We start from the raw sequence: 26726 nt of genomic DNA, 5'->3' as shown, positions 1-26726 counted from the left end.
TTATGATATAGAGAGATTAAAATACGTTTATATGCATGTGAACAACTACTAAAACACTCTCAGGTTTTTTTAGTAGAGGAGCGATTTTAATTTGAAGGGGGTTGCATTGTTTATTATTCCAAAGGGCTTCAATAACTGCTAGAGATTGATTCTGACTCTCTGTTAAGAATTGTAACTTTTGATGTGTGTTTAAATATACAGCATAACATAGTTGCCCAACTGGAACAATATTGCATGCAGAAGCTCCAAATATTCTTGATTTCAACATATTTATCTATCCTGTAGGAACATACAGATGTCTGCTAGAGTTTAATTTCTTCTGCAACACAGAAAAAAGGCCAGGTAGCTAGAAAATGATGGCTGTTGCAGTACATACCAGCATTGTGTTACAAAACTATACTCATTGCTGAATTAGTTGCACCTAATGTAAGTTTTCATTATGTCTGTGGTAATCCCATTCTCCTTTGCAGGCACCTCATCCTACCAATTCTGACTGCTACTAATACTTTTTTATGTTGGGTGATTATTGTCTAATTTAGGGTGGGAGGGTTATATTTTAAGAGGCTGACATGCCATCTGGGATGCCCACAAGATTAACTTGAACTTCAAGTTAAAGCAGACAGGAGCCTTGGTTCACCTCTGGGTTATGCTGTCTTCTCTTAGAGTGAAGCAAAATGTCCAGTCTAGCAGGGGTTCTGCAAGAGGCCGGCACAGCCTTCAGTGAGAGACAGGGATATGGCCATGGCGCCTGAGGATGCACTGATTCAGAGAATCCCTTAGGAAGATTTTCCCAGCGGGGCTCCTAGTGGAATCCAGGCTACATTTTAAAGTGACATCACCCTGGGCTAGGGCAGCAGTGCAAACATCCCTGTGCTCTCCTGTTGGGTGAATGCCCCACTGGTGCACGGAGACTGCTGCTGCTACCAGGGTTGCCGTGTCCCTGTCCTGTGCTAGTGAGAGCGAATAAGGATGACTGCCAATAGCCTAGTCTATGCAAGGGACTTACCTTGATTACAGCGATTGGTGGCACAATGGCTGTTTCCACCAGTGCAGCTTTCCCTGGCTTGGAAAAAGTGGCACTGGTGTAAATTATTGCTTATAATGGGTTGTCTCATATGCATTAGGAGATTGCACTGGTGCAGCGACACAAGTGGCTGGTCACCAATGGCTATAATGGGGGCAAATTACCACGGTAGACAAGGCCTATAATGCAGTGAATTCTGTTTCTGCTGCTGCCTTCCATTGTGGCAGATTCCCATAAACTCTAGTAAATGAGGTAGTGGATGGCTGTGTAGTGTAGGCAGAGATTCTCAGAGTGCTGCTGTTGGTGACAGTTGTATGAGTGGATTACAAAACAGTGAGTGATCACCAGCTTGCTTTATTTATCTGTCAGAGTTGCAGACTGGATAATTGTTGTTATTAGGTATTGGAACAAAATGCCTCTTTAGTGGAGATGTCACACATTCTAAACAGCATGTTCTGTTTTGAACACACGGCATTTCCAGTGGGGCCATTAGCTCTAAATATACAAGACCTACAGAAGCGGGGTGAACAGCCTGTTTCATAGAACCATCTGAAACAGTGTTTGTGTTCAGCATACTTTGAATAGGAATATGAGATTAGATAGCTCATGCTTCACATTGATTTTATTAGCGGCAGCTTTAATATCCCATTTTTCATCATGCAGTGAAGAGACAGAATTTGCTGTTCTGATTTTTTTTCCCCATCAATCTTCACATGCATTTCCATGTGCAGATCTTGTTTCCATGGCATCAATGTTTAAATCCCAACATTATTGGTGGGCTGCATTAGCCAATGAAAACACATTAAAAATCAGTACTGCTATAATGTATGGCCCTGTTGCGTGAAGAGTACAGTAATACAGCGATATGTTATGCATTTTAATGTGCCAGTGCTTGAAGCTCTGAGTAGCTGTAACATTGCAAGATAGAAATTTTACAGCTACTTCACTAGTCCCCTTCCAAGGCCATTGTTTTCTCTCAGTCCTTATATGTTAATTGTTCCAGAAAATGAGATTCATCACAAAATGTATGATGGATTTTAAAACAATTTGTTTTTCTTATGCAGTTTTCCCAACCCCAGAGGCTTCCATTTCTTGGCTCAATACATTCAAACCAGAGGAGATTTGTTGAATCTCAGCTGTCAACTTTATTAGTACAGCCTCTATGAAATAAGATTCCAGAATGGTCCATCACTCTGAAGCTTAGAATGTCTGAGTCAGTGTTAATTAATGGAAACAGCTACAAGTGTGGCTGAGAGTGCTTATTGTTCAGACTATCACCCAGGTTCAGTGATCACTGGGATTCATGGTCTGTTACCATCCTATTTTTAAGTTCTCGGTCATTTGACTTGATGAATTACACCCATGTGACAGTAAGGTAATAGTTATTGTGATAAACTTGGGACAGACGGCTGCAAGGGGTGTGTGTGTTTAGAAAACAGTCCCAGAAGGTTAAAAGGCCCTCTTCCCGATCAGCTGGGGAGGGGTGACTACAGGTCAATCAGGTTCAGCTGAGAAGGGGTTACCAGAGATCAATTAGGATCAGCTGAGAGGGAGTTACCTGTGATCAATTAGGATCAGCTGATTACAACTAAGGGCTGCCTGAGACCTTTTTAGACCCTCCCCTGTTGGGAGAAGGGGAGGAGAGAGAGAGAGAGAGGAGTCAAGCTACCAGTAGGTGAGTAGCAGCAAGGGAGCAAGCCTCTCCAAGAGGGGAGGCTGTATTCCCTCCCATAAGGGAGAAATACATGCTCAAAACACTGGCTGAGAAAAGGACGGACTGCCCTTGTGCAGCCAAGAGGGACTTTTTTACCCCAAGTTCGTCTCACCAAGGCTAAAACAGCTGAGGCTGGTGAGACCAAGAAGGTGCCTTGCCACACTATGTAATGCCAAGAGTCTGAGACCAGTGTGATATCGGAGCTAATTCAACCAGACACCACTGTTACTCTACAGCTAATTTGCATGCAACAGTTTCATTGGTTGTATGAGGGAGACTGCACTTATGGTGGATTACTTGGCCCAAATGCCGCAACATAGGCTTTCAGCTACCAGTTAGCTAATAATAAGGTGTTTTCATGTCACCGTAGTGCTGTTTTGCATACTCAGTACCCTTGATCATAACGTTTACTTCTAACACAATGATTCAAGACTGGATGTCATAGACATATGCTAGCTCAACCCAAAATTGTGGGTTTCACAAAGGAAACTCTTGGAGAAATCTTATGGTCTTTGCAATGCATGGGCTCAGAATACATGATCACAATGATCCCTTATGGCCTTAAAACTCTATAAATCTAGTATCCTTATTTAAATATTATATTTTTTTGATAGTAGAAGAGTATAGTTTGATTGCAGTTTATTTTAGTTAGCTCAGTAACCTCAGAGATTAGCAGTGAGTTTCCAGATTTATTATGAACTGTGTGTATGGGTTCCTTTCCTAGTGATTTACTTGGTCAAAAGATTAAAACTAGAAGGAAGTAATTAAAAGAACCTTTTATCTAGTGAAGTCCACATGATATCTGATAGATGGTTGCTGCCATCAGTCAATATTCCAGAAGAATGTGGAGGTAGCACTACCTGCCTGCAGTGGGTTTGGTCCACTGAATGAACGTGTATTAAATTATTAGGGATTAAATTAGGATATGGAACTTGGTCACTGAGATTCCCTGCTGTGTGTGATAGTAGCTCACACATTTTCCATCTTCATAGCAGCAGCAAAAATTAAAAAAAAGCTTTGTGGGTACATGTCTCTGCTGACTTTAAAGTCCAGGGCAGAGAAAAAGAGAGAGAGTGGTGGAGGGGAACCTTTTAAAATACAGATCACACTTTTATCACAGATCATCAGGACAGAATTAATTTCAAATTGACATGGGGGGAAATTTCAGCCAAACTAGCTGCTTTCAGACTAGTTTGTGGTGCTGCCTTGAACTAGCAAGCTAAAAAAAAGAATTGCATTATCTCCCTCTTTAAACTATACAAATTACAAAAAAATTCTGAGTTTAATGTTGGTGGAAGGAGCATTATGAAATCTGCATTATGAAATCCTTTGCAGTACATGTCCTCTCCTCCAGACGAGGACTGGAGGGATAGAATCACTGGAAGCTTCCCCACACAGCCTTTCCAATAAGTCTCAATGCTGGAATGCTCAATGTTCAGGGAATATCAGTAGCTGTAAATGGGTGAGAAGGAAATTAGATCTTCATTGTCCGTTTGATTCCTGACCTTTCTCCCTTTGACCCTGATCCCCAGAAGACTCCTGCTCGTGCTTAGTTTATGTGCACAAATAGTCCTATTGATATAAGTGCATAACATTAAAGTCTTTGGAAATCTGCGGTCTACCTTATGAAAAAGGATAGAATATCAATTGTGATTTTGGTTGTCTTTTTTAATGTAAACAGCTGTTTATTAACAAATGAAGTGAGACCACTAATGAACTTTTCTCAGAAATGTACAGTAGTGTACTTCAAACTTAATTTTACATTGTACCAACCACAATTGTTTTTCAGCCTAATTTTTAATTTCCTGTCATGGTTGTGGTTGTCTCTGTCCTAGTACTGTATCTACTTAAACTTGTCCACAGATTCTCTTTCATTCATTCACATTTCTTTTGCAGATTGCATGTGGCTCAGAGCATAATCTGGCAGTAGTTGGTAAGTAGCTTAATTTTATATCTAATGCTATGGTTGCTTTTTTTTCTCATTTGTAAGTAGCACAAGATTAAAAGAAAATGTACACAGTGAATTATTACAGAATGCTTGGTAGAGCTGCATATGGTAACAGGAAGGAGGAAACAATCTATCTGTATTGGTGAGAAAAGAAATCTGAAATATAAAAAGCACTGGTAATAATGATGCCTGGATAGCACTTTTCAATGTTCCTGCTGACAACAGAGAAAGGGAGAGTGGGGAGTTGATGAGTGTTACAGCAAAATTAATTTCAGTTGTCCTAGGACATATTTTACAATTGAACCATTAAAGCATGAAGTCACAAATTCAAAGGAGCAGCTAATCTTGGTCAAAAAGTGGTAAACATTTAAAGTGAAATATTTAATAGAAAAATTCTTGTAGTTTTTGTTGAAATTTTGAAAGTGTTTAAAATGACAGCCAGCGCTACTTAGCATATATAGTACCTCTCCACTTAAATGTGGCTCCTATAGTATGGTGAAAAGTTCTAGTCCTAACACCAATGGAAAGATAATCCTGTCTTCCAGTACCAGAAATAATCAGATCCTGGATTTCTACTGACTTCACAGGATACCTGCTGATGTGCACTGGGACTGAACCCTCATGATGTGTAATTATTAATACCCAGTTCTTATATAGCACTATTTCCATCAGTAGATGTTGAAGTGCTTTTACAAAGGATGTCAGTATCATTATCCCCATTTTAGTGATGGCGAAACTGAGGCCCAGAGAGGGGAGAAGTGACTTACTGAAGATCACCCAGTAGGCCAGTAGCAGAGCTGCAAATTAAACCCAGGGCACCTGAGTCCCAGTCCAGTGTCCTAGCCACTAGGCCACTGGTTCAGGCTTCAAGGTGTTAAACAAGGAATTTTGCCTAATTGTGACACTAAATGAGGAATCAGTGGGAGTCATGCCCTCCAGTATCCAAACATAGATCCATATATATCCTGTAAAATCAGAGCAAGTCTGGTAGTTACCCAGATAGACTATGAATATAATAGTTTTTATCAGAAAATATTTTGTGTGTGTGTTACAAAAATAGGGTTACTACTTATCCATTTTAGGCCCAAGCAGCCCATTTTATTTAGTACAGACTTTTTTTTAAAGAGAAGCATTCTTTGGATGAACTGATTTTCTGAGTCCTATCTGTCTATCTGCCTGTGATGGGGTGGACTATGCCCAGAGGCCCCCTGCTGGAGGCCTCAGTGTCCTCCCATACCCATCCCAGGAAAGGAACAGTATAGGAGTCCTCCAAGCAGCCAATCAGAGAGGCTGCAGGGAAATCAGCCAATCAGGGGACAGGCGGGCCCTATAAAAGGAGCTGCAGAGGCAGAGACAGTCAGTTCCTTGCTAGAGGCAAGTTTGGTGCTAGAGGCGTGGTGCTCCTGTCTGGCCAAAGGGAACTGCAGCACCACGGACAGCTCAGCAAGGAAGAGCTGCTGGTTGGCTGCTGGGCCTGAACTTAGATGAGCCCTGAGGTAAGGGTGAAGCCTGGGCGAAGGTTGGGCTGTGGGAAAGTGGCCCAGGGAACTGAAAGCACGTGCCTGGGACCTGGAGTAGTTGGTAGGCCTGGGTCCCCCCAGAGGGCAATGCAGAACTGGCCTACAATCGGACAGTGAGAAATCCCAGAAGGGGAACTGAACTAAGTGGCCCAGCTGTAGACTGGAGCCAGAGTAGATCAAGAGGGCGATACCATTGCTTCCAGGGAGGAAGCCCTTGGGGTACAGCCAGATACCAGGGCCAGGACTATTTAAAGACAGCAGGCAGAGCTGACAAGAAGGGGTGCTTGCGAGAAGTGGGTGCCATGCCTTACACTGCCCCTTTGCACCTAATGAATGGAATGTCTCTAATAGCTCCCTTGAGCTCCCTCTCACTTCCACAGGAGTCATTACCGCAATCTGTTTATCACTGACCTCGGAGCCAAAAGTAGGAGTGGGCTGATAAAGTTTGCGGATGACACGAAGTTGGGAGGTATTGCCAATTCGGAGAAGGATCGGGATATCCTCCAGGGAGATTTGGATGACCTTGTAAACTGGAGTATTAGTAACAGGATGAAATTCAATAGTGAGAAGTGTAAGGTTATGCATTTAGGGATGACTAACAGGAATTTTAGTTATAAGCTGGGGACGCACCAGTTGGAAGTAACGGAAGAGGAGAAGGACCTCGGAGTCCTGGTTGATCGCAGGATGACTATGAGTCGGCAATGTGATGTTGCCGTTAAAAAAGCTAATGCGGTCTTGGGATGCATTAGGCGAGGTATTTCTAGTAGAGATAAGGAGGTGCTAGTCCCGTTATACAAGGCGTTGGTGAGACCTCATTTGGAGTACTGTGTGCAGTTTTGGTCTCCCATGTTTAAGAAGGATGAACTCAAACTGGAACGGGTACAAAGAAGGGCCACTAGAATGATCCGAGGAATGGAAAGCCTGTCGTATGAAAGACTTGAGGAGCTTGGTTTGTTTTCCTTAACCAAAAGAAGGTTGAGAGGAGATATGATTGCTCTCTTTAAATATATCAGAGGGATAAATACCAGGGAGGGAGAGGAATTACTTCAGCTCAGTACTAATGTGGGCACGAGGACAAATGGATATAAATTGGCAGTCGGGAAGTTTAGGCTTGAAATTAGACGAAGGTTTCTAACCATCAGGGGAGTGAAATTCTGGAACAGCCTACCGAGGGAAACAGTGGGGGCGAAGGACCTCTCTGGCTTTAAGATTAAGCTTGATAAGTTTATGGAGGGAATGGTTTGATAGGATAACGCGATTTAGTCAATAGGTCAATAACGTGCCGCCACTGGTAATTAGTACCGAGGGTCATTGTTGGGATATTGAAAGTCTTTTTCCCGAGTGCCAGGCTGGAGAGTCTTGCCCGCATGCTCGGGGTTCAGCTGATCGCCATATTTGGGGTCGGGAAGGAATTTTCCTCCAGGGTAGATTGGCAGTGGCCCTGGAGGTTTTTCGCCTTCCTCCGCAGCATGGGGCGGGGGTCGCTTGCTGGAGGATTATCTGCTACTTGAAGTCTTTAAATCAGGATTTGGGGACTTCAACAGCTGAGTCAAGGGAGAGAATTATTTCAGGAGTGGGTGGGTCAGCTTTTGTGGCCTGCATTTTGCGGGAGGTCAGACTAGATGATCATAATGGTCCCTTCTGATCTTAAATTCTATGATTCTATGATATCTTGGAAAATTGCCCATTTGATATGTGATGTACATTCATGTACTATTTTCAAGGAGGTATTTATTTCATGTTGGAGTCTTGGTAGATTCATAAACCATCTACAGAGCACATTTTGTATGCAGCATATAAGTTATTACCCTTGTATGATAAATCCTATTATGAACTATTCAATTTGATTCATTCTACTGACTATGGGAAGATATTCCCCCCCACACACCAGTTGTTCATTGTCCATTGCCCTTGCTAATTAGTGACACAGGTGCTGTTGAAAGCCAGCTAGCAATTTGAAAACTGACATTGGACTTCACTGAATTTATGGACTGAAAGTTTAGCTAGTAGCAGATTTCTCCAGTGCAAGTGAAAGCAAAGTGTTGGGTTTAAACCTTATCTCCCTGTCCCTCCCAATGTCCTCCTAGTAAATAATCTTCTGCCACATAGAGATAATCTCAAAAATAAATATGCAGGCAAAAGAAAGATCCTTGAAATAATTAGCAGTACATTTAATGTCAATTGTGTAAAGATTTATACATATCTAATTTCATGCCCTATGTGTACACTCACTGATTTCTGTAGGAATGTTCTCAGAGCATAAAGTTAAGGACATTTTTATTGTGACATATCACAACAAAAAATATTCAGCAACAAAATATTTCTAAACTTAAAGCATTATGGTATGACCTACGTGTTAGGTGAATTTTAAAAAAATACTTTTAAAAAAGTTTAATTTTGTGGAAAAGATTATTTTTTCCAACCTTTCATAACTTGTTGCTAGTTCAAAATGGCTAGCCTTTTCACTAGTTATATACATCTCACAATCTATAATATGTATATTTGATTGCACAGTTTTTCAATAGCATTTATAATAGAGACTTTAATGAGCACTGATAAATAATCTATGCTTTATTAGTAAATTTCCAAACACTTACACTGCATGGATTTCTAATAAAAAAAACTGTAAAACTTTTTGTAGTAAAAGAAATATATAAATGAAAAAACCCCAAACCCTAGAATATTAAAGCAATTTCAATTTGGAAAGCATACATACACACACTTTATATGCAAACACACATGGTGTGTGTTTTTGTTTGTGTCTTCCCTTTAAGTCAAAATCATTTCCTTTGAGACCCAGAAAATACATTTAAAATTAATTTCTTAAACTTAGTGAAGAAATTGTTCTTCCTAGTCTTGTTGATAGTGCAAATTGTATTGTACAGGTCTATTTGGCAGCTAATTTTCCTTCCATGTTACTTTGGACAGTCTATCTTCATGTGTGATTTTGTGCCTCTTCATGGGTAACTTATTTAATGTATTTCTTCCCTGTTTTTCCTCCATTAAAGTTTTTTTTCCCTCCTCTCTCCTATAGGGTTATTAATAGGCCCCAGTCTTATAAAGAGATCTACACAGGTGGACTGTTTGCACTTAGTGGATCTTTTGTATAATTGAGGCCATAGACCCTTGTCATAGGTCTCACCCCCACTCTGAACTTTAGGGTACAGATGTGGGGACCTGCATGAACACCTCTAAGCTTAACTACCAGCTTAGATCTGGTCTCGCTGCCACCATCCAGATTTCTGAGTACCTGGAAAACTCTCTTTCCCCCAAAAACCTTCCCCTCCCTGGGTAGCCTTGAGAGACTCCTCCACCAATTCCCTGGTGAGTCCAGATCTAATTCCCTTGGATCTAAAAAATCAGGGGAAAAAATCAATCAAGTTCTTAAAAAGAAGGCTTTTAATTAAAGAAAAGAAAGGTAAAAGAAAAGGAAAAAAAAAACCTCTGGGAGACAGCATACCAGCTAATCTCACAGACAATAGATTTAAAACACAGGATGTTCCCCTGGGCAAAAACCTTAATACACACAAGAATACCCAATTTGATAATTCCCCTAATTGCACAAAGACAAGTTACAAAAGAAAATAAACATAAACCTATTTATTCCTTTCTAAAACTTACTACTCTGATAAGAGGCTGGTTCCTTGATCTTTTCCACTCTGGCTGAAACTGACTCTAAACAAAGGAAACTTCCCTCCTTCCTTTTGAAACATCTTGTTCCCTCATTGTTTCCTCTGGTCAGGTGTCAGCTAGGCTAGGTGAACTTCTTAACCCTTTACAGGTAAAAGAGGCATTAACCCTTAACTATCTGTTTATGACAACTCTTCTAGTAAAGTCAATGGTAGTTTGGCTATTGACTTCAAGGACCCAATTTCACACCGTTGTTGTGGGGTAAATGGGGAGACCTTCTGTTCTAATCTGGTCATTAGGTGACAGTTAACATTAATAGAAATGAGAGACTGTGATTTGCCATATCATGTATTAATTTGAATCTTGGGAGTTTGAAATAATAGCTAAGATGTGGAAAATTGTGAGTTTTTTCATGCTAACTTTTTTTCAGTGATGTTTTTTGTGTGTGTGGGGAGGAATCTCATGAAATGGAGTTTTGTCATTAAAATCATGCAGCTGTGAATTTTTGTATGTTCATGTGATCCTTTGCTTGAACAAGGATCAATTTTGACATGAAATTTGAATGGATCAGAACAATTATATTTGTAAATAGTGGACGACTTTCTGTCTTGCATTTCCAAAATGCTCTCATTTCAAACATTTTCAGTTTTGTTAAGAAATTTTCACAGAAAGTTGTCCAGCACAATGAAAGATGGCATTTTAACTTTGTATGAGAAGGTGTTAAACTTATGATACTGAGGAAAATATGATCAGTAGCATCTAAGGTCATGATTGATCGTGCCATGATCTTTGCATGATGCAACCATGTTCACAGTAATGATGCTAAACATGGGCTTAAAATTTGAAGGATTGGGGACTAAAACCTTCAAACCCATGAAAAAAATATATAATGAGACTTCTTCTATACATGGAAGCATGATTTTAAGTTGTGTGTTTGTGAGGAAGAGCTGTATTACAGATTTTTCTCTCTGTGGGGCTATGTTCTAAACATATGTTTTCTAAGAGAATAATTATCCTGAAATAGAACACTTGACATACTACATGTGGGATGTAGAATAATCAAGCAATATAAGTTTGTAAATGTGAAGTTGTTGTGAACATATGCATGTCTTTATTGCATTGTGAAGTACAAGTCTGAAGATGAAGTGCCTCCAGCATCCAAGAAGTGTAGGTGTCTTATTAAATTAACAGGTCCTGACATATTTAACTGCTTTTATTAAATAGTTGTACAGTTTTCCTAATGTAAGCATAAACATGATTATGCTTTTTCTTCCTCTTCTCTATAATTTTACTTTATCCTCCTTGTGTAGTGAGTTATAAACAGGTCAATTCATTAAAAGATAAGATCACAGTATTTTTGGCTTCCCAGAATCCATTAAAGGATAATATCATTTGTTTTGGCTTCTTCTTGGAGAAATCAGCTTTCCTCATTTATATACTTTTAATAAAAGATATGACTTTTAGAAAGAAGGGAAGTAAGACAACAAGATTTTAGGATGTGGAAGGGAAAATATTTATTTTTTAAAAAGCAGATTTAAAAGCATACTACTAACTCCCACGTTGAAGGAGCTCTTTAACTCTAGGTACTAAGACTTGATAGTGAAGTATATAAAATAGGAAGAGTATTGACCATGGCTGTACAGGATGAATAGTCAAACAGTACTCACTAAACTTCCAGGTCAAATCCTCAGCTGTTGAATTGCAAATGAAATCACTGGAGCTACAGAAATTGATGCCAATTGGATCTGGTCTCCAAAGTCCTGTCCCAGCATGACTTGGTCTTCTACAAAGTGGGGTAGACCATCTAGGGTGGGCCCTTCTGTAATAGTTCCAGAGTTCTGGATAGGAAGACATCACAAACCATCAGAGTAGTATTTATGATCCTTTTATTACATGCTACAGATTGAAACTGAATTTGGCTCCGTTGAACTGTTCTTTCTCTTGCAAAAGTTCACTGGTTATCTGTTTTTGTAGGGTTATTCACAGTGTTTGAACTACTGACACTGAGTGTGATGACATTGAGTGTCACTCGTACTGGACTGCTGCACAGCTAAACTAGTTGCTGCACAACTAAAACAAGACTATGTGAGTGGAACACATTTTCTCCCTGGTCCTCTTTATGCTCACAAAGTAAAATACTGTAGCCTCTGCTAGAGTAAATTGCAGCTATGTTTCCAGCAGAAAACCAGACTTGAAGAAAAGTTTAAGTATAGATGAAATGGTGCTCTGGAAATGGTGCTCTCAATAAAACTAATGAGAGCTGGATGTGGTGGAGGAAGGCACAATACAGCTTTCCCACTAAGTTCTATCAGTGTAAAAGATCTGTGGCACAACAACATTCCCAGTCCTTCAGTCTCTCTCAAGCAAAGACTGATGATCTCATTGAGTTCTGCAGTGGGTTTTGTGGTTGTCTACTAGGGATTAAGTCCTTGTCTACAATAGACATTTTCCCCCTAAAATTTTCCTCCAGTGCTGCTCCACCAGTAGTAGAAGTGGGATGTCTAATGTAGACAAGATGCCAGTGACCACTGGCATTTTAACCACCATATCATCTAGACCCACTGTGAGCTAGTTCAGATGTCACAGGGATTAAAAAAAAAAACTGGCAGCTTCTCTGCTACAGCTCCTGTTGTTACCTGTTGAGGTACCCAGGTGGAAAATTCTGTGGAGAAGAGGCCAGTGGAGATATTTTATAAAAAGAGACCTCCAAACCTTCTCTCATCTCTGTGCAAAGTAAGATTTGATTCCATGTCTCCTGAAAGATAGCTACTTTTTAATCAGGCAAAATGTTCAGTGATATTGGAGGGCCTGATTTTCACAATTGGTCACGTCTAATTGCACGCCTAATTTGTGCATCCATGGTTGCATACACAAATGGCCATTTGCCAACCCAAACAGATGCCTAACCAGTCATTTTCAATAGATTAATTGTGCACATACAACTGTGATTGCATTTTTGTGCATCTAATTTTTAAAATCTGTGTCTTAACTTTTCAGAGTACAGTAGTATCTTACAGAAAAAGGATCAGATTTATCTCTACTGCCAGAGTGAGGCATTTCCTGTCCATGTTCACTGGATTGCAGGATAAGTGTACAATTTGTGTCAAGGTTGTATGGTTATCTGCAAATTTAATTCAAACAGTCCCATAAATGTCAAGACACAGGCTGTCTGGTCCCACTGAGACTGAAAATCATCCAGTTGCATGGGAAAAAATATTGTACATACTTTCTTGAATTTAATGAGAGAATCTGCTTTATCAAGCAAATGAAGAAAAACATCTTTCTGTCAAAATTATTGGTGGCCCCATTAATTTACTGAACTGAAAACTGCACAGTACCTTCAGAAGTATAGTACAAAATCTGCTGGGAAAGGTCTCACTTTGCTATCTTGTGAAAAGCCTGGGTCTTGGCTTCTGGAAGAAAATGGGACAGGACAAAAGCAGTGGATTCTGAAATCTCCACCCAGTTCACTTCCCTTTTGGGGTGATCCTTCTCTCTCCACGAGCTCGCTGCCCCTTTGGGCTGGACCCAGTTCCTGCCACTGAGCAGGTGAACTGATGACAAAGAAACCAAACAAGCCCAAGAGGCGAGGGCCCTCAGCTGTTGTGCTGGGCTCAGTCCCGTGTGCTGCAGTGCTGAGAGCTGGGGCCCAGAATGGCTCTGGGGCAGGTCCCTTGGCAGCCTTGTGGGGAGGAGCACCAGGAGGAAAGGACCTGCCAACTGGGCCTGGGGTTGGATTTGGCCCAGCCTTTCCCTGGGGTGTCCTCGGGAAGCCTGAATCCCCCAGTGCCCCTCCCCAGTGCCCCTGCCCAGCTTCACCCTTAGTTACAAGGGGCACACTCTCTGGGAAGGGCAGACCTGTGGGAGCTGTACCCTGCATGGTGCAGGGATCCTGCTTGAGCTCTCTGCCCTGTTAGTGCCCTGTTGGTCCTCTCCCTAGCACTCCATCCAGCCCCTCCTTGGGGCAGACCTGGGCTTCTAACCCTGTGCTCCTGCCCAAGAGTTGGGCCAGGAGGCCATGGTCAGACAGGAATACTGCAACAGCAGCCTCAGCCAGTCTGCCACCACTTCCCCCTAAGTCCTCCTGGCTGAAGGGGAGTGGAGACAGAGACCCCATCTGTCCTAGACCTGAAGCCCCTCCAAGTTACCTTGGCTCTAGGAAGCTATCTGAGCAAGGCAGGTGCACTGGTGTTGGCGCATCCAGCAGGGCAAGACCCCCTCTCCAGCACACCCACCTGGGTCAATGTGGGGAATGGGGGCAGCCTTGCATCCTGGGGCGCCAGATCCTTCTGGCCCCAGATGGAGTGGGGGTTTGACCTGGGCTGGGAATGCACACTTGGCTCAGTGTCTGAGTGGCCCCTGATCCTCTCCTCCCATGGGGCTCTGGCTGCCAAAGGGACATGGACAGGGGATGCCCACAAGAGGGAGGCAGGCAGGCAGAGTGGCACCTGTCCCATGAGGCTGGGTCTGACCGGTTCCCCACTCCAGCCCATTGGCTTTTGTGGGAGCCTGCCACAGCGTCCCATAACATGTGCACCCGCAATGCCCTGCCCCCTCCTGTCCCTGGCACGCCAAGCTACGGGGCTGTGCCTGCTGATCTGATCTGATCGAGCTGGGGGGACTGAACCCACTCTAACTCTAGCCACTTGCTGCCTATGCATGTCGGGGATAAGTGAGAGCAAAAATACGAATCCAAACCCAGACATAGTCTCTGAAATTGTAGCATTTACAACTGCCATCCACAGCACTGCAGTCTTCATCTTTATAATAATGAAGGTGAAGGGTTTTCACATTGAAATCTTTTGCCCTTTAATCCAGAAGGTCAATTTCTTTTAGATAAGCTCCATGATTCCAGCTAAATTATTGTAAAGAGCTTCAGACCAGGAGTTGTTATAACAGATTATGAAAGACATATTTCTATGGCAGAGTGAGCACCAATAGGGAAGGGAGGCTGGGGCAGCCTGGCGGACAGATCTCTATGTTATGCTGACAGTGTTATTTAGATGTTCACGGCAGCATTACAAAGCTGCAGATGTAGTCATGTGTCTGACATTCAGTCCCTGGGGACTCAGCAGGCGGTCACAAGAAGAAAATCATAAATTCTCTCTGTTTCTTTTTATCCTGCCATAATATTTGGAGGAATCTTTAACATACACAGTGCAGGGGTGTTCAGCAAGGAGCTCAGCCTGCTATTCTATTACTTTATTTATTATACATGAAAAATCCCACTGCGTCTAAGGTCTCTATTGTAAGGGTGTCCTGGCAGACCAACATGGAGTCATGTTACAGCCTGCTGTCTCTTCTCATTGCAATACTAATCAGATTCACTGATTATTAAAGGGCACCTGGCAGGGCTTCTAGTAACCATTGTTGTTGTCATTTTTAAGGGGTTGATATGTTGGCTATGAAAATTTGCTCTCTGGCTGAGCTACTTATATATCATTTAGCTGTCTATGTGGCTTTAAAGAGGTCTTTAAAATGTAAATGGCTGAAAAGCATGGCTGAAAGGCAGCGCCTGCACATGTTGAAGAATTCCACACTTAGATATACCATGGTGACCAGGTGCTTTATGAATGCCTAGATATTTAGCCTTACCATACAACACAGAGATTCAAATGCCCATTGATGTGAGTGGGATTTGGGTTACTATTCCATAGAGTATTTTCAATGCTCCAGGCGCATTAATCACTGCCCTTTTGGGATAGAAAATCAGAATGAAATTGAAGTAAGTGTGTGTGTGTGTGTGTGTGTGTGTGTGTTTTGCAGGTTACACTCACAAAGATTAACACTGACTTCTTTGGGCCTTTTTCAAAGGGATACTGAGAGACAAGCTGCCAGTCTATTTTACCGAGTTAATATTGTGGCTGGTCAGATCAGATATAAAACTGTTGACTTCTGCATTTGAAAAGGGAATTCCCTGACAGCATCAGGGGAATTCTTGTCTCAACCAGTTGTCTAGTATCAGAGTTTATAGTAAGAGAAGATGCTACAGAATGAGAGGTCATCTGGATGCTTAATATAAAAAGGGCACCATATTGAGTAGTGTGGTCTAGGAGATAGGGTACTGGACAAGGACTCAGGAGACATGGGGTGAAATCCTGGCCCCACCGAAGTCAACGACAAAACTCCCATTGCCTGGAATGGGATCAGGAATTCACCTTTGGGTTCTAGTCCAGGCTCTGCCATCAACTTGGCAAGTCAGTTCTCTGTGTTTCCCCTTCTGTTCTATTATTTCAGTTTTAGTTCAGACAGAAGAATTAAGTGGAACTACTTTATTTAAAGGCAACTGGAAATAAATTCACTTGGCACATGGAGCATATTTACCTTAGTTTTCAAGAAAGTAAGTAAGGGGGAGCAACAGTCATCCTGGCTTCACAGAGAGAGAGAGATTAAAAGTGTGTTAGCAGAGAAGAAAAGTCTTTTTATAAAAAATTGACTAGCAGGAGGATGGAAGAAGGGAAGTCTGGGTTCAGTGAGTTACGTAGAGCATGCAAGAGTATTAATCCCCGAACCAAAAACGCAAGGACAGCAGAGTGGCTGAAAGCACTAGGAAGTACAACAAATTAGGGTTTTAATATTATAATGCTGAGTAACAAATAATCAGAAAACTTAATCAGCAACAATGCAAAGCCTAATCTTTTGTACCCTTGCTAAAGGCTTTTGGGTTCTGTGTATATATTAACCACCAGAGATCTACACTTGTTGTTGTATCACGGAGAAGAAATATCATACCTGAAGGGGATGGGTGGACAGAAGACACTGTACACATATTTAGAAAATAGGCCTAGGATGGTCTGTGTAGACCTCTCAGGGGTCATATTATAGCTCTGTTTTCATGGCTGCACAGGACAGTAAGGGAAAATAAGATCTTCTATGCCCCTGTGCCACCTCCATGGATCTTGGGTCAAGATACATGGGAATAAGGAGGCACTGTGTGTCTGCTGCTCCCCTCCTGAGCAGGAGGGATGGAAAGTGGGCATGATCTTGGCTTTGGCCCCCAGGCACAAGCCAGCCTATCTAAACTGGCTCAATGTAAGTAATTTGCTCCTGGTAAGGCATCTCTGAGGCTAACTTCCTTCACTGAGTTGCTTCTGAGGCAGTATTACCAACCCCCAGCTTTCAAAACTCATGGGTTAGGTCACAAAAACCATAAGAGAAAAATATTTTTGTGCCTTTTTTATTTGCATCCTTAATTTTTGAACCTTTAGGGTGCACTTTGGTCACATTTTCAAGCTTTTCTCTTCAGACATGCTTTTTTTGTTGTTAAATGAAAGCTGATATTCTCACATAATCACATGCCTCTAAGAGCTGGAGCTTTAAGAAAATCACCAATTATCATGGTCTTGTGATAAAATCATGAGAGTTGGTCACACTGCTGAGGCAATAAGAAGGGCATAAAAATGATTAGGGGTATGGAACAGCTTCCATATGAGGAGAGATTAAAAAGACTGGGACTTTTCAGCCTGGAAAAGAGATGACTAAGAGGGGATATGACAGAAGTCTATAAAACTGAGACTTGTGTGGAGAAAGTAAATAAGGAAATGTTGTTTACTCCTTCACATAACACAAGAACTACGGGTAACCCAATGAAATCAATAGGCATTAGGTTTAAAATAAAAGGAAGTACTTCTTCACACAACACACTGTCAGCCTGTGGAACTCCTTGCCAGAGGATGTTGTGAAGGCCAAAATTATAATAGGGTTCAAAAAAGAGCTAGATAAGTTCATGGAGGATCGGTTCATCAATGGCTATTAGCCAGGATGGTCAGGGATGGAATACCATTCCTGAGTGTCCCTAGCCTCTGTTTGCCAGAAGCTGGGAGTGGATGACAGGGAATGGATCACTTGATGATTGCTTGTTCTGCTCATTCCCTCTGGGGCACCTGGTATTGGCCACTGTGCTAGATGGACCATTGGTCTGACCCAATAAGACCATTTTTACATTCTTAATGCACTTACACTTCAACCCATACACAGGGCAGGCTGTAAATGCACATACCAGTAGATAGGTATTTATATTGAGGAAGAGGATGGGATTGTTGTCTTCACATTTCTCTTCATGAAACTTCTGGGAACAAGGAAGCACTATTTGTAACATCTTGTGAGGCAAGGATATTTCCTTTTCCACTTCAGGAGCTAGTACTTTGAACCGTGAGTAATGGAGCGAGGTACTGGAAATCATTACCTCTCTAAGAAACTGGGGAGGACTCAGCTGGCAAGCAAGATCTCTTTGCTTAATAATAAATAAAAGTTAATCAGGCTTGCAAGCCTGAAGCAAGCTTACAGGATAAAAATAAAGCACTAAAACCAACTGACTTAGGAGGTAAGGGTCTTGCAAAAACTGAATATGGAAAACAGGCCAAACCTATCTTAATGGAATTGTGCAAGGGATGAAGTTGGCCCATTTTTAAAAATTAGCCATTAGTTGGTACAGGCTTTGCTTTGTGAACTCTCTTTTGCACTTCAATCCTTTTTGGGGTGCAGAGAGAAAAGTAATTATGCTCTTATGGGGACTTGTTTCAATAATCTGCTCTTTCCCTTAGTCTTTGAGGGATAAAAGTTACTATTAAACTGTTAAGTATCAGAGGGGTAGCCGTGTTAGTCTGGATCTGTAAAAGCGGCAAAGAATCCTGTGGCACCTTATAGACTAACAGACGTATTGGAGCATGAGCTTTCGCGGGTGAATACCCACTTCGTCGGATGCATTAAAGTGTTGTTTAGCGGCTCACTCCATCAATCTCTGCTTCTCCCTCTCACCCTCTGTCTCTCATCTACAGTTTGGGAAGCTGGTGGGGAAACAAAACTGGAAGTATAGTGTACCACTAACTTTTTTGCCTCCTTAAAGCTGTGTCCACACTACAGCTGCAAATTATGTTCAGTTTGGTTGTTGCTCTCCCTGCTTCTCTAACCAGCATGGAGAGGAATTTTTATCTCCTGAGTACAGTAACTCCTTGCTTGACGTTGTAGTTATGTTCCTGAAAAATGTGACTTTAAGCAAAACGATGTTAAGCAAATCCAATTTCCCCGTAAGAATTAATGTAAATGGGGGGTGGGTTAGGTTCCAGGGAAATTTTTTTCACCAGACAAAAAATGATATATTATATAGATATACACACAATATACATTTTAAACAAACAATTTAATACTGTTCACAGCCATGATGATTGTGAAGCTTGATTGAGGTGGTGAAGTTAGAGGGTGGGATATTTCCCAGGGAATGCCTTGCTGCTAAATGATGAACTAGCACTCGGCTGAACCCTCAAGGGTTAACACACTGTTGCTAATGTAGCCTCTCATCAAGGCAGCATGAACAAGAGGGAGGGGGACAGCATAGCAGACAGAGATAGACACACACCTTGTGTGGGGGAGAGAGAGAGAGATGCACACTGCCCTTTTAAGTAAGCTGACCCATCCTTAAGTGCATTGTCTTTTTAGGTGGATCAGGAAGTTGAGACAGCAGCTGCTGCCCCAAGCGCTCTCTGTCTCTCTCCTTCTGTGTCCCTTCCCTGCTCAATATGGAGAAGGGGTAAGCGGGGTGCAGGAGCAGGGGGGAGGGGGACACCCTGACATTAGCCCCCCCCTTCCCAGCAAGCAAGAGTCTCTGGGAGCAGCTCTAAGGCAGAGGGCAGGAGCAGCAGATGGCAGTGGGGGGAGGGACAGCTGAACTGCTGATTGATAGCCTGCTGGGCGGCTGCAGCACAGGGAACTTAGGGGAGCGGGGAGCTGATAGGGGGGCTGCTGGTCCACCATGGTTCCAAGCCCCCACCAGCTAGCTGCAACAGGATGCTCTTCCTGCAAGCAGTGGACAAAGCAGGCGGTTGCCAAACGATGTTAGAAGGGAGCATTGCATAACTGTAAACGAGCATGTTCCCTAATTGATCAGCAGCGTAACAATGAAACAACGTTAACGGGGACGACTTTAAGTGAGGAGTTACTGTACTTTGTTAGCCTGATTGTGTTTATAGATGGTTAGGCCTTAATCTGCTCTAACAACAGTGGGAAATTTGAGAGGAAAGAAGGCAAGTGTAGACTAGGCTTTGGAATGCCCTCTTTTTAGCCTATATCATGCAATAATACAATTCTTGGGGGTGGCGGGTGGGAGGGGAGGCAGGGGGAGAATCTATCCACGCTAGTCCAGGAAACCAAAATGGAATCAGGTCAAACATATTAAACAAAGATGCTGACAGCTCTGTTGCAACCTTAAATAACACACACTTTGAAAAGGAGAGTCTGATGCTATGTGTAAAGATTTTACTGTGTCGTTTAATCTGTAAGACGCAAAATGTATGTGTAATGTAAGTATAAGGAGAGATTTTCAAAACTAGCATATAGTCCCACATATATGCACAAAGAGGCACATAGACAATCATCAATCTGCAAATGATTTAAAAACATTTAGTGTTTAGAAAGGTTTTATATGGAGTTGCCTCTGTTACATTTCCATAAAAGGTAGCAACTCTCTTCCTGGCTTAATCACCATCCTGACTTAGATTCCCCTCCCCTCCACACACGTTACAAAGTAATTACATTCAGCAGGCTATCCATGATGTATTGATTCTGTCTTAAATGATGCTGTATGCGTTTCAATGGTGATCTGTAAATGAAATATTTTCTGAGAAGGCCTTAATGTAATAGTCAAAGTCAAGAATCCCTATTAGAGCTATAACGCACCACCTCGGTCTCTCCTCAGCCCAAAATTTAAAATTTCACTCTACATCCCTGCCCTTCTCTGTGGGCTGGTCTACACTGGGGGCGGGGGGGGATCGATCTAAGATACTCAACTTCAGCTACGTGAATAGCGTAGCTGAAGTCGAAGTACCTTAGATCGAATTACCTACCATCCTCACAGCGCGGGATCGACGTCCGCGGCTCCCCATGTCGACTCCGCCAGCGCCGTTCACGTTGGTGGAGTTCCGGAGCGCGTTCGGGGATCGATATATCGCGTCTAGATGAGACGCGATATATTGATCCCCGAGAAATCGATTGCTACCCGCCGATACGGCCGGTAGTGAAGACGTACCCTGCAACTAAGTGTTAGATTATTATGAAGTGGATATGATGGAAGACACTAGCTACAGGCAGTGTGCTGGAGAGATGAAACTGCCAAATCAAGCGAGAAAGATGACATAAAATGCAACATAAAGTTCTGCTTGTTGTAGATGGGTAGCACTAGCTTGCTGTTCAGTTTGTATTCTCTCGCTGTGCCTCAAAAGTGATATTGAATCTAGAGTGCCTCAGAGCTGTGTTCAGTGCAGCATCTCAGGAAAGATCATCATCTGATGTAAATTAACACAGCTCCACAATGGAGTTTCACTCATTTATACCAGCCAAAGAAGTGGTCCCTCAGGTTCTTCACAGCCTCTAATGGGACATATTGTACCACTGGGAACAAAGCATAACAGAGTCTCATGTGAAGTGACTTGCAGTACTAGTGACCCGAGAATCTAAACATAAAAGGGCTACTTTGCCCCCTCAGTGTCTAGCATTGGCCAGACCCCTGGGGATTATTTTATTTTGTTATTTGTACTGTTGGTAGCACCTAGGAGTTCCAGTCATGGACCTGTACCCATGGTGCTAAGTACCATACAAACACAGAACAAACAGGGAATCCGAGGTTGGTGATGAGTAGCCTGGGTGCAAAGGCTGAGAGCATAAAAACTGAAGGCAATTCAGTATCTGATTTCCTCCCCGCCTCCAATCCTCAGGGCTCCCTGGCTGGGGTTGAATCCAGGCAGCAGAGAAGAATAAGGTCACTCGATAGCTCTCTGTAAGCTTCTGGCCAGGTATAACATTATTGGATTAAAATCTGACCATGCAAATCATTGTTGCTACCACTGTTATATAATTGCAACAAATCTTATACAAAGTGTGCCAAGAAAGTGTCAATAGAAAGGGTTAAGCAGCTCGCAGGCTAAATGGCCTAGAGTCAACCTTTAGATAGATGTTAGAAAAGTATGTGAATGGTAATTAGGTCCATGCCATGCTAGATAGGCTAGAATTTTGAAATGCAAACCTATATTGTTAAAGAATTGGAGGTGATACTAACTGTATGTGTTTACCTATATCTTGTTAGATGTTAGACAGGAACTGTCTGTTTACATGGCTATCACTATAGCAATTGATTCCAAGATCAAAAGGGAATATTAACATTTAGGTGAATCTTGGGTGAAATAGTATCATTGTCTATATGTCTCTTTAAAGTTTGTGATAAACTGCTTAATGGATAAATTACCTTACGTTAATCTGCATAGTTAATTGCCAGTGGTACTTAGGAAATAGATCTACTTCAAAGTTTCCATAATTGCCTATCATTTGCCTAAGGACTCCATGCTTTCAAAAGAAGGCCTGGAACTGTATAGAAACCCTTGGGTCCTGATACTTTTTATCTCAGATCTGCTTGATGCTTCATGCAGGGGAAGCTCAAGTCGTAAGATTAAGATCTCCAGTCCTGTCCGGATCACTCTGAATATAAACATTGGACTATAACTATGGACTAATTCTGAAAGAACTCTTTGCAACTACAAAGCTCACCATCTCTGCTATGAATCTGATCTCAAAACTGTATTCATATCTGTATGTATACTGATCTTTTAACCAATTCTTTTTTTTTAAATAAATTTTAGTTTAGTTAATAAGAATTGTCTGTAAGCGTGTATTTGGGTAAGATCTGAAATATTCCTTAACCTGGGAGGTAATGTGTCCAATCCCTTGGGATTGGTAGAACTTTCTTATATGAGGAATAAGATTTACAGTAATCCTCATCATATTTGACTTGGGTGTCTGGCTGGAGGCCTAAGGCTGGGTTGTTTTAAGGGAACTGTGTTGTTGGCTTCTGGGTAGGGTGACCAGATGTCCCGATTTTTGGGTCTTTTTCTTATATAGGCTCCTATTACCCCCCCACCCCCGTCCCAATGTTTCACACTTGCTGTCTGGTCACCCTACTTCTGGGTAACCAGTAAGGTATTACAGAAGCTGTTTTGTGTTGATTTGGTAAATCTAAGTATTGGAATATCCACTAGCTTTGGGGATTTTCTGCTCCATTCTTTGCAGTTGACCCTAACTGAGTAACTATAGTGTGGCTCTCTGGGACCCCAGTCATACCAGGTGACCACTTTTGTGCAGCCTTTCCATGTAATGGTCCCTGCTTCAGCATCTCTTGAGTTCCATGGAGAAGGGTTTAATAAGGTCTCAAATACTTGTTATTGATCTAATGATGGAATTTCAGTGGTTCATAATGTAACTGAAGTGTTTGGACAGCTAGTTAGTTTAAGGCTTGTTGTAGAGTTACCAGTGAGCAGGTGAACTTTGGTGAGGGGCAGCGTCAGCATCCAGAGGAGTATGGAGGATGGGGACAGTAATTGGTGGGCTAGGGAGCCACCCTAGGGAATGGAAGCAGTGAGGGGAGGTGAAAGGAGAGAGGTGATTGGTGGATGGGAAAGAAGGTGGAGATATGACTGTGGATGAAGTGCACCTCTTTCTCAGATGTTGGCATGTATTGTTCTTGATATATGATATAGTATTGAAGAGTACACATGTGTGTGCACACACAACCATGTCTTAATAACGTTAAGGGTCTGATAAATCTTGTGTTACACATGTTTACTTTTAAAGATGAATCGTTTGACTTTGTCCAGAAATATAGCAGCATGGCAGTATTGTAGAAACAATGGAATGATAAAACCATATGCTTCTGAAAGAGCTTTTACAGCCCATTGGATCAAGGACTTCCAGTAGGTTTATAGTAATTATTATCATTTGGGATTTTTATGAGAAATCTTATTGATTAGGACAGGATCACAATTTGATTTCTACTCTTGCCTTCTCAGGCAATATGTTAGGCAGAGAGGGCAAAACTGTACATTGGAAGACATCTAAGATGGTTGATGTTTGTATCCTGACAGAGAGTGGGACTGTCAGTAATAGATATGGGTGTGAAAAAATAAAATCATGTGGGCTGTCATGTTCCTGCCACCTGGGAAATAAACTGGTCAGTCCTAGCAATTCCTGCTGTGGAAGGAACTGTCTGAGAAGGAAATTACATTTTGGGTGGGGATAGGATTGCAGACCCACCCAGCTGTAGAAAACTGTCTCTCAAAACTGGCTACCTTGCTGCCCAAAGGTAGCTCTTGCTAAGGGGGGAATTCACCAAATCTGCTGATTTTTGAAGTCTCCTTCCATTCACATTGGAGAGAGAAGCAAACTTTTCTCTCGCTCCTGAAGACTGCTCCTGCCAATGGGAGATCCTGTCCTGAAGGGTGATGGACATATGCTGATAGATGATTTCCATCTCTGATTTCTATGATACTGTGATTATCTGTCAATGAAAGGACCACAATGAAATAGCTTTGAATTACAAGTACTGTTGAACATAATGAGATTTAGACTTCAGATTTATTTGGGTCATTTTCTGGTGCTATAAAATATAACTCAATGAAACATGGAGAAATTCCTCTAATAGAGCAAGCCATTAATTTTGTTTCCTACACATTTTGCTATTTATGTTTCAAGTGCTTAACCCACTAGGACCTTGGTGACAATTCTGGGTTACATGTGAGAGAGTGAGTGACATTTACAGCAGAGCATCTGCTTCCTCAAAGGAATTCAGCTTGCGTTTATTTGCTTTCTATAGTTCTTTGATTTTCAGGGCAAGCAGCTGCCGTCTCCCTGAGCTGAGACATCTCAGATAATGGGCAAATTGACAGGCAACACAAATCCATATAATAGTTTAATTCCAAATAGGAGACCCACTTAGCTTTAGAACTAGGTAGTTATGCTTTTTTGTAGCCTCCTTTCTTGTTTTTTTCCTTAATTGTTCCTCATCGCCTAAACACATCAAGGTCAGTTTTAAGTATAATGAAACCGAAGTTGAATTGTAAAACAGCATTATGCTTTTAAAATTGATATTACCATGTTAATATATGACTGTTTGCGTGAGCTAGTGGGTAGTGTGTCCATTGTCATAAGCCATCTACAGAAAAATCAAAACAAAATGTTTAATAGAACTGTTACGTTAAAAAAATCTTTATACATATTCTAGTGCATTTTGTCATGTAGGCCAAATCCTCATCAGACATTAGGAATGGCAATATACAAAAACCTGTAGGAGAACACTTCAACCTCCCTGGCCACACAATAGCAGATCTTAAGGTGGCCATCCTGCAGCAAAAAAACTTTAGGACCAGACTTCAAAGAGAAACTTCTGAGCTCCAGTTCATCTGCAAATTTGACACCATCAGCTCAGGATTAAACAAAGACTGTGAATGGCTTGCCAGTTACAGAACCAGTTTCTCCTCCCTTGTTTTCACACCTCAACTGCTAGAACAGGGCCTCATCCTCCCTGATTGATCTAACCTCGTTATCTCTAGCTTGCTTCTTGCTTGCTTATATATACCTGCCCCTGGAAATTTCCACTACTTGCATCCGAAGAAGTGGGTATTCACCCACGAAAGCTCATGCTGCAAAACGTCTGTTAGTCTATAAGGTGCCACAGGATTCTTTGCTGCTTCTACAAATCCTCAATGTATACTTTTTCTGATATTGTCTTAACTAACCCTTACTGGCAGCTTCTGCAGAGTAAATGTTGCTCTGTGGTTCTGATAGGAGTGATTCATAATCTTTTTTGACTGGGCTATTCAATTTCCCGATAACAAAGTAGATCAAATCTGTGACCTTTGCTTCAAAGGGAGTCCTGTAAACCACCAATTCTTCTACATGTGACTATTCCAGAAATAATGCTTGTATACAAATCCATCATATTAACAGGCACATTACATCAGGCAAGCAGGGTGATGTACTATGGATGATAAATGTATGGTACAATATAGTGGTTCTGTACTGTGCAAAGCACAGGTATTCAATATCTCTGCATTCCCTAAATGTAGAATTAGTTAAAGGAGCAATAAAATTAAATAGTTTAATTTACTCATACTATTTTTATAGGAAGGATGAAAAATGATTTATATTAATCTTACTGAACCGATTTCACCCTGGATTTACACTAGCCCCTTTAGAAACCCAGGTATAAGGCTCTGAGGATTGATAGTCCTCTAGTCATGTGGCTATGATTGCAGAAAATGGCAGCAGCTTCATTTGTGTGACCGCGGGGATAGGGGGATAACACCACAAATAAAGAGGGAGGCTCTTGTTGGAAAGGCAAGGGCAGCTACGAAACATGTTGGTTTCCAGTTCCTTCAGCAGCCTTCACTGGTAGGGCTTCTAGCATCAGCTGTGACCAGAAGCTGTCTCCCTCTCCTCCAACAGAAAATCCCTGAGCGAGTGACCATGAGAAACCCCCCTGCTTCCCTCTGTGGGAATGAAGGCCCAGTTGGAACACAGTATGTAATTTCCACTCCCTTTGGCAGTTCTGGTGATTCTGGTCAGTCACAGAAGACTAAATGGTCACACAGATTTTTCCATAGGCCCAAATAGGAAAAAATAAGCTGCATTTTCCCCTACCTCCAAGTCTTGTGGTGCCTGCCATTTATAATGTGAGTATGATGGTCTTGCTGTCACTCAAATGTCACTCAGTTTTCCTTCAGTCCAGATTTTCCATCATTGATGGAAGTGACTGAAGATCAGGATCTTGCCTGATTAAATTGTGTGTGTGTGTAGCCTAAGTTAAAAAAACAAACACCACATGTCTGTTCAACCGATTTGCTGAATCAACGGGAAATCACTTGATTTTTTTTTAGCACTCTAGTAAAGGAATCTTGTTCTATTGACAAGTTCTGCACGAGTTTTCAATGCGATACTTCTCTGTCTGCATCAGTTCTTCCTCCCTCTCCCATCTGCCACCTGCTTAGTCTAGGGTAAGGAAACCATATCCTGTCAAAACAAAGCACCAGATAGAAAGTGGGAAAGACTTCTGAGATGAGTTTTTTTTGAAGGGAC

At 41.8% G+C, this 26726-nt stretch overlaps 1 protein-coding gene across 4 annotated transcripts in view; it reads left to right on the top strand.

Moving 5' to 3' along the window:
• The window catches only part of SERGEF (secretion regulating guanine nucleotide exchange factor), a 245359-nt gene that overhangs the window by 141154 nt on the left and 77479 nt on the right, over positions 1 to 26726 (top strand). For 2 of the 4 annotated variants that reach the window (XM_045016967.1, XM_045016969.1), the window contains exon 10: positions 4635 to 4671. In XM_045016967.1, the coding sequence (XP_044872902.1) occupies positions 4635 to 4671 (37 nt within the window). Of the gene's footprint in view, positions 1 to 4634; positions 4672 to 5231; positions 5657 to 26096; positions 26123 to 26726 lie in introns of those variants that run through there. The other 2 variants (XM_045016972.1, XM_045016968.1) reach the window with 2 other exon arrangements.

This window comes from Mauremys mutica, chromosome 4 (assembly GCF_020497125.1).
Source record: "Mauremys mutica isolate MM-2020 ecotype Southern chromosome 4, ASM2049712v1, whole genome shotgun sequence".
Classification (NCBI taxonomy): domain Eukaryota; kingdom Metazoa; phylum Chordata; order Testudines; family Geoemydidae; genus Mauremys; species Mauremys mutica.
This window is presented reverse-complemented; position numbering and strand designations above follow the sequence as displayed.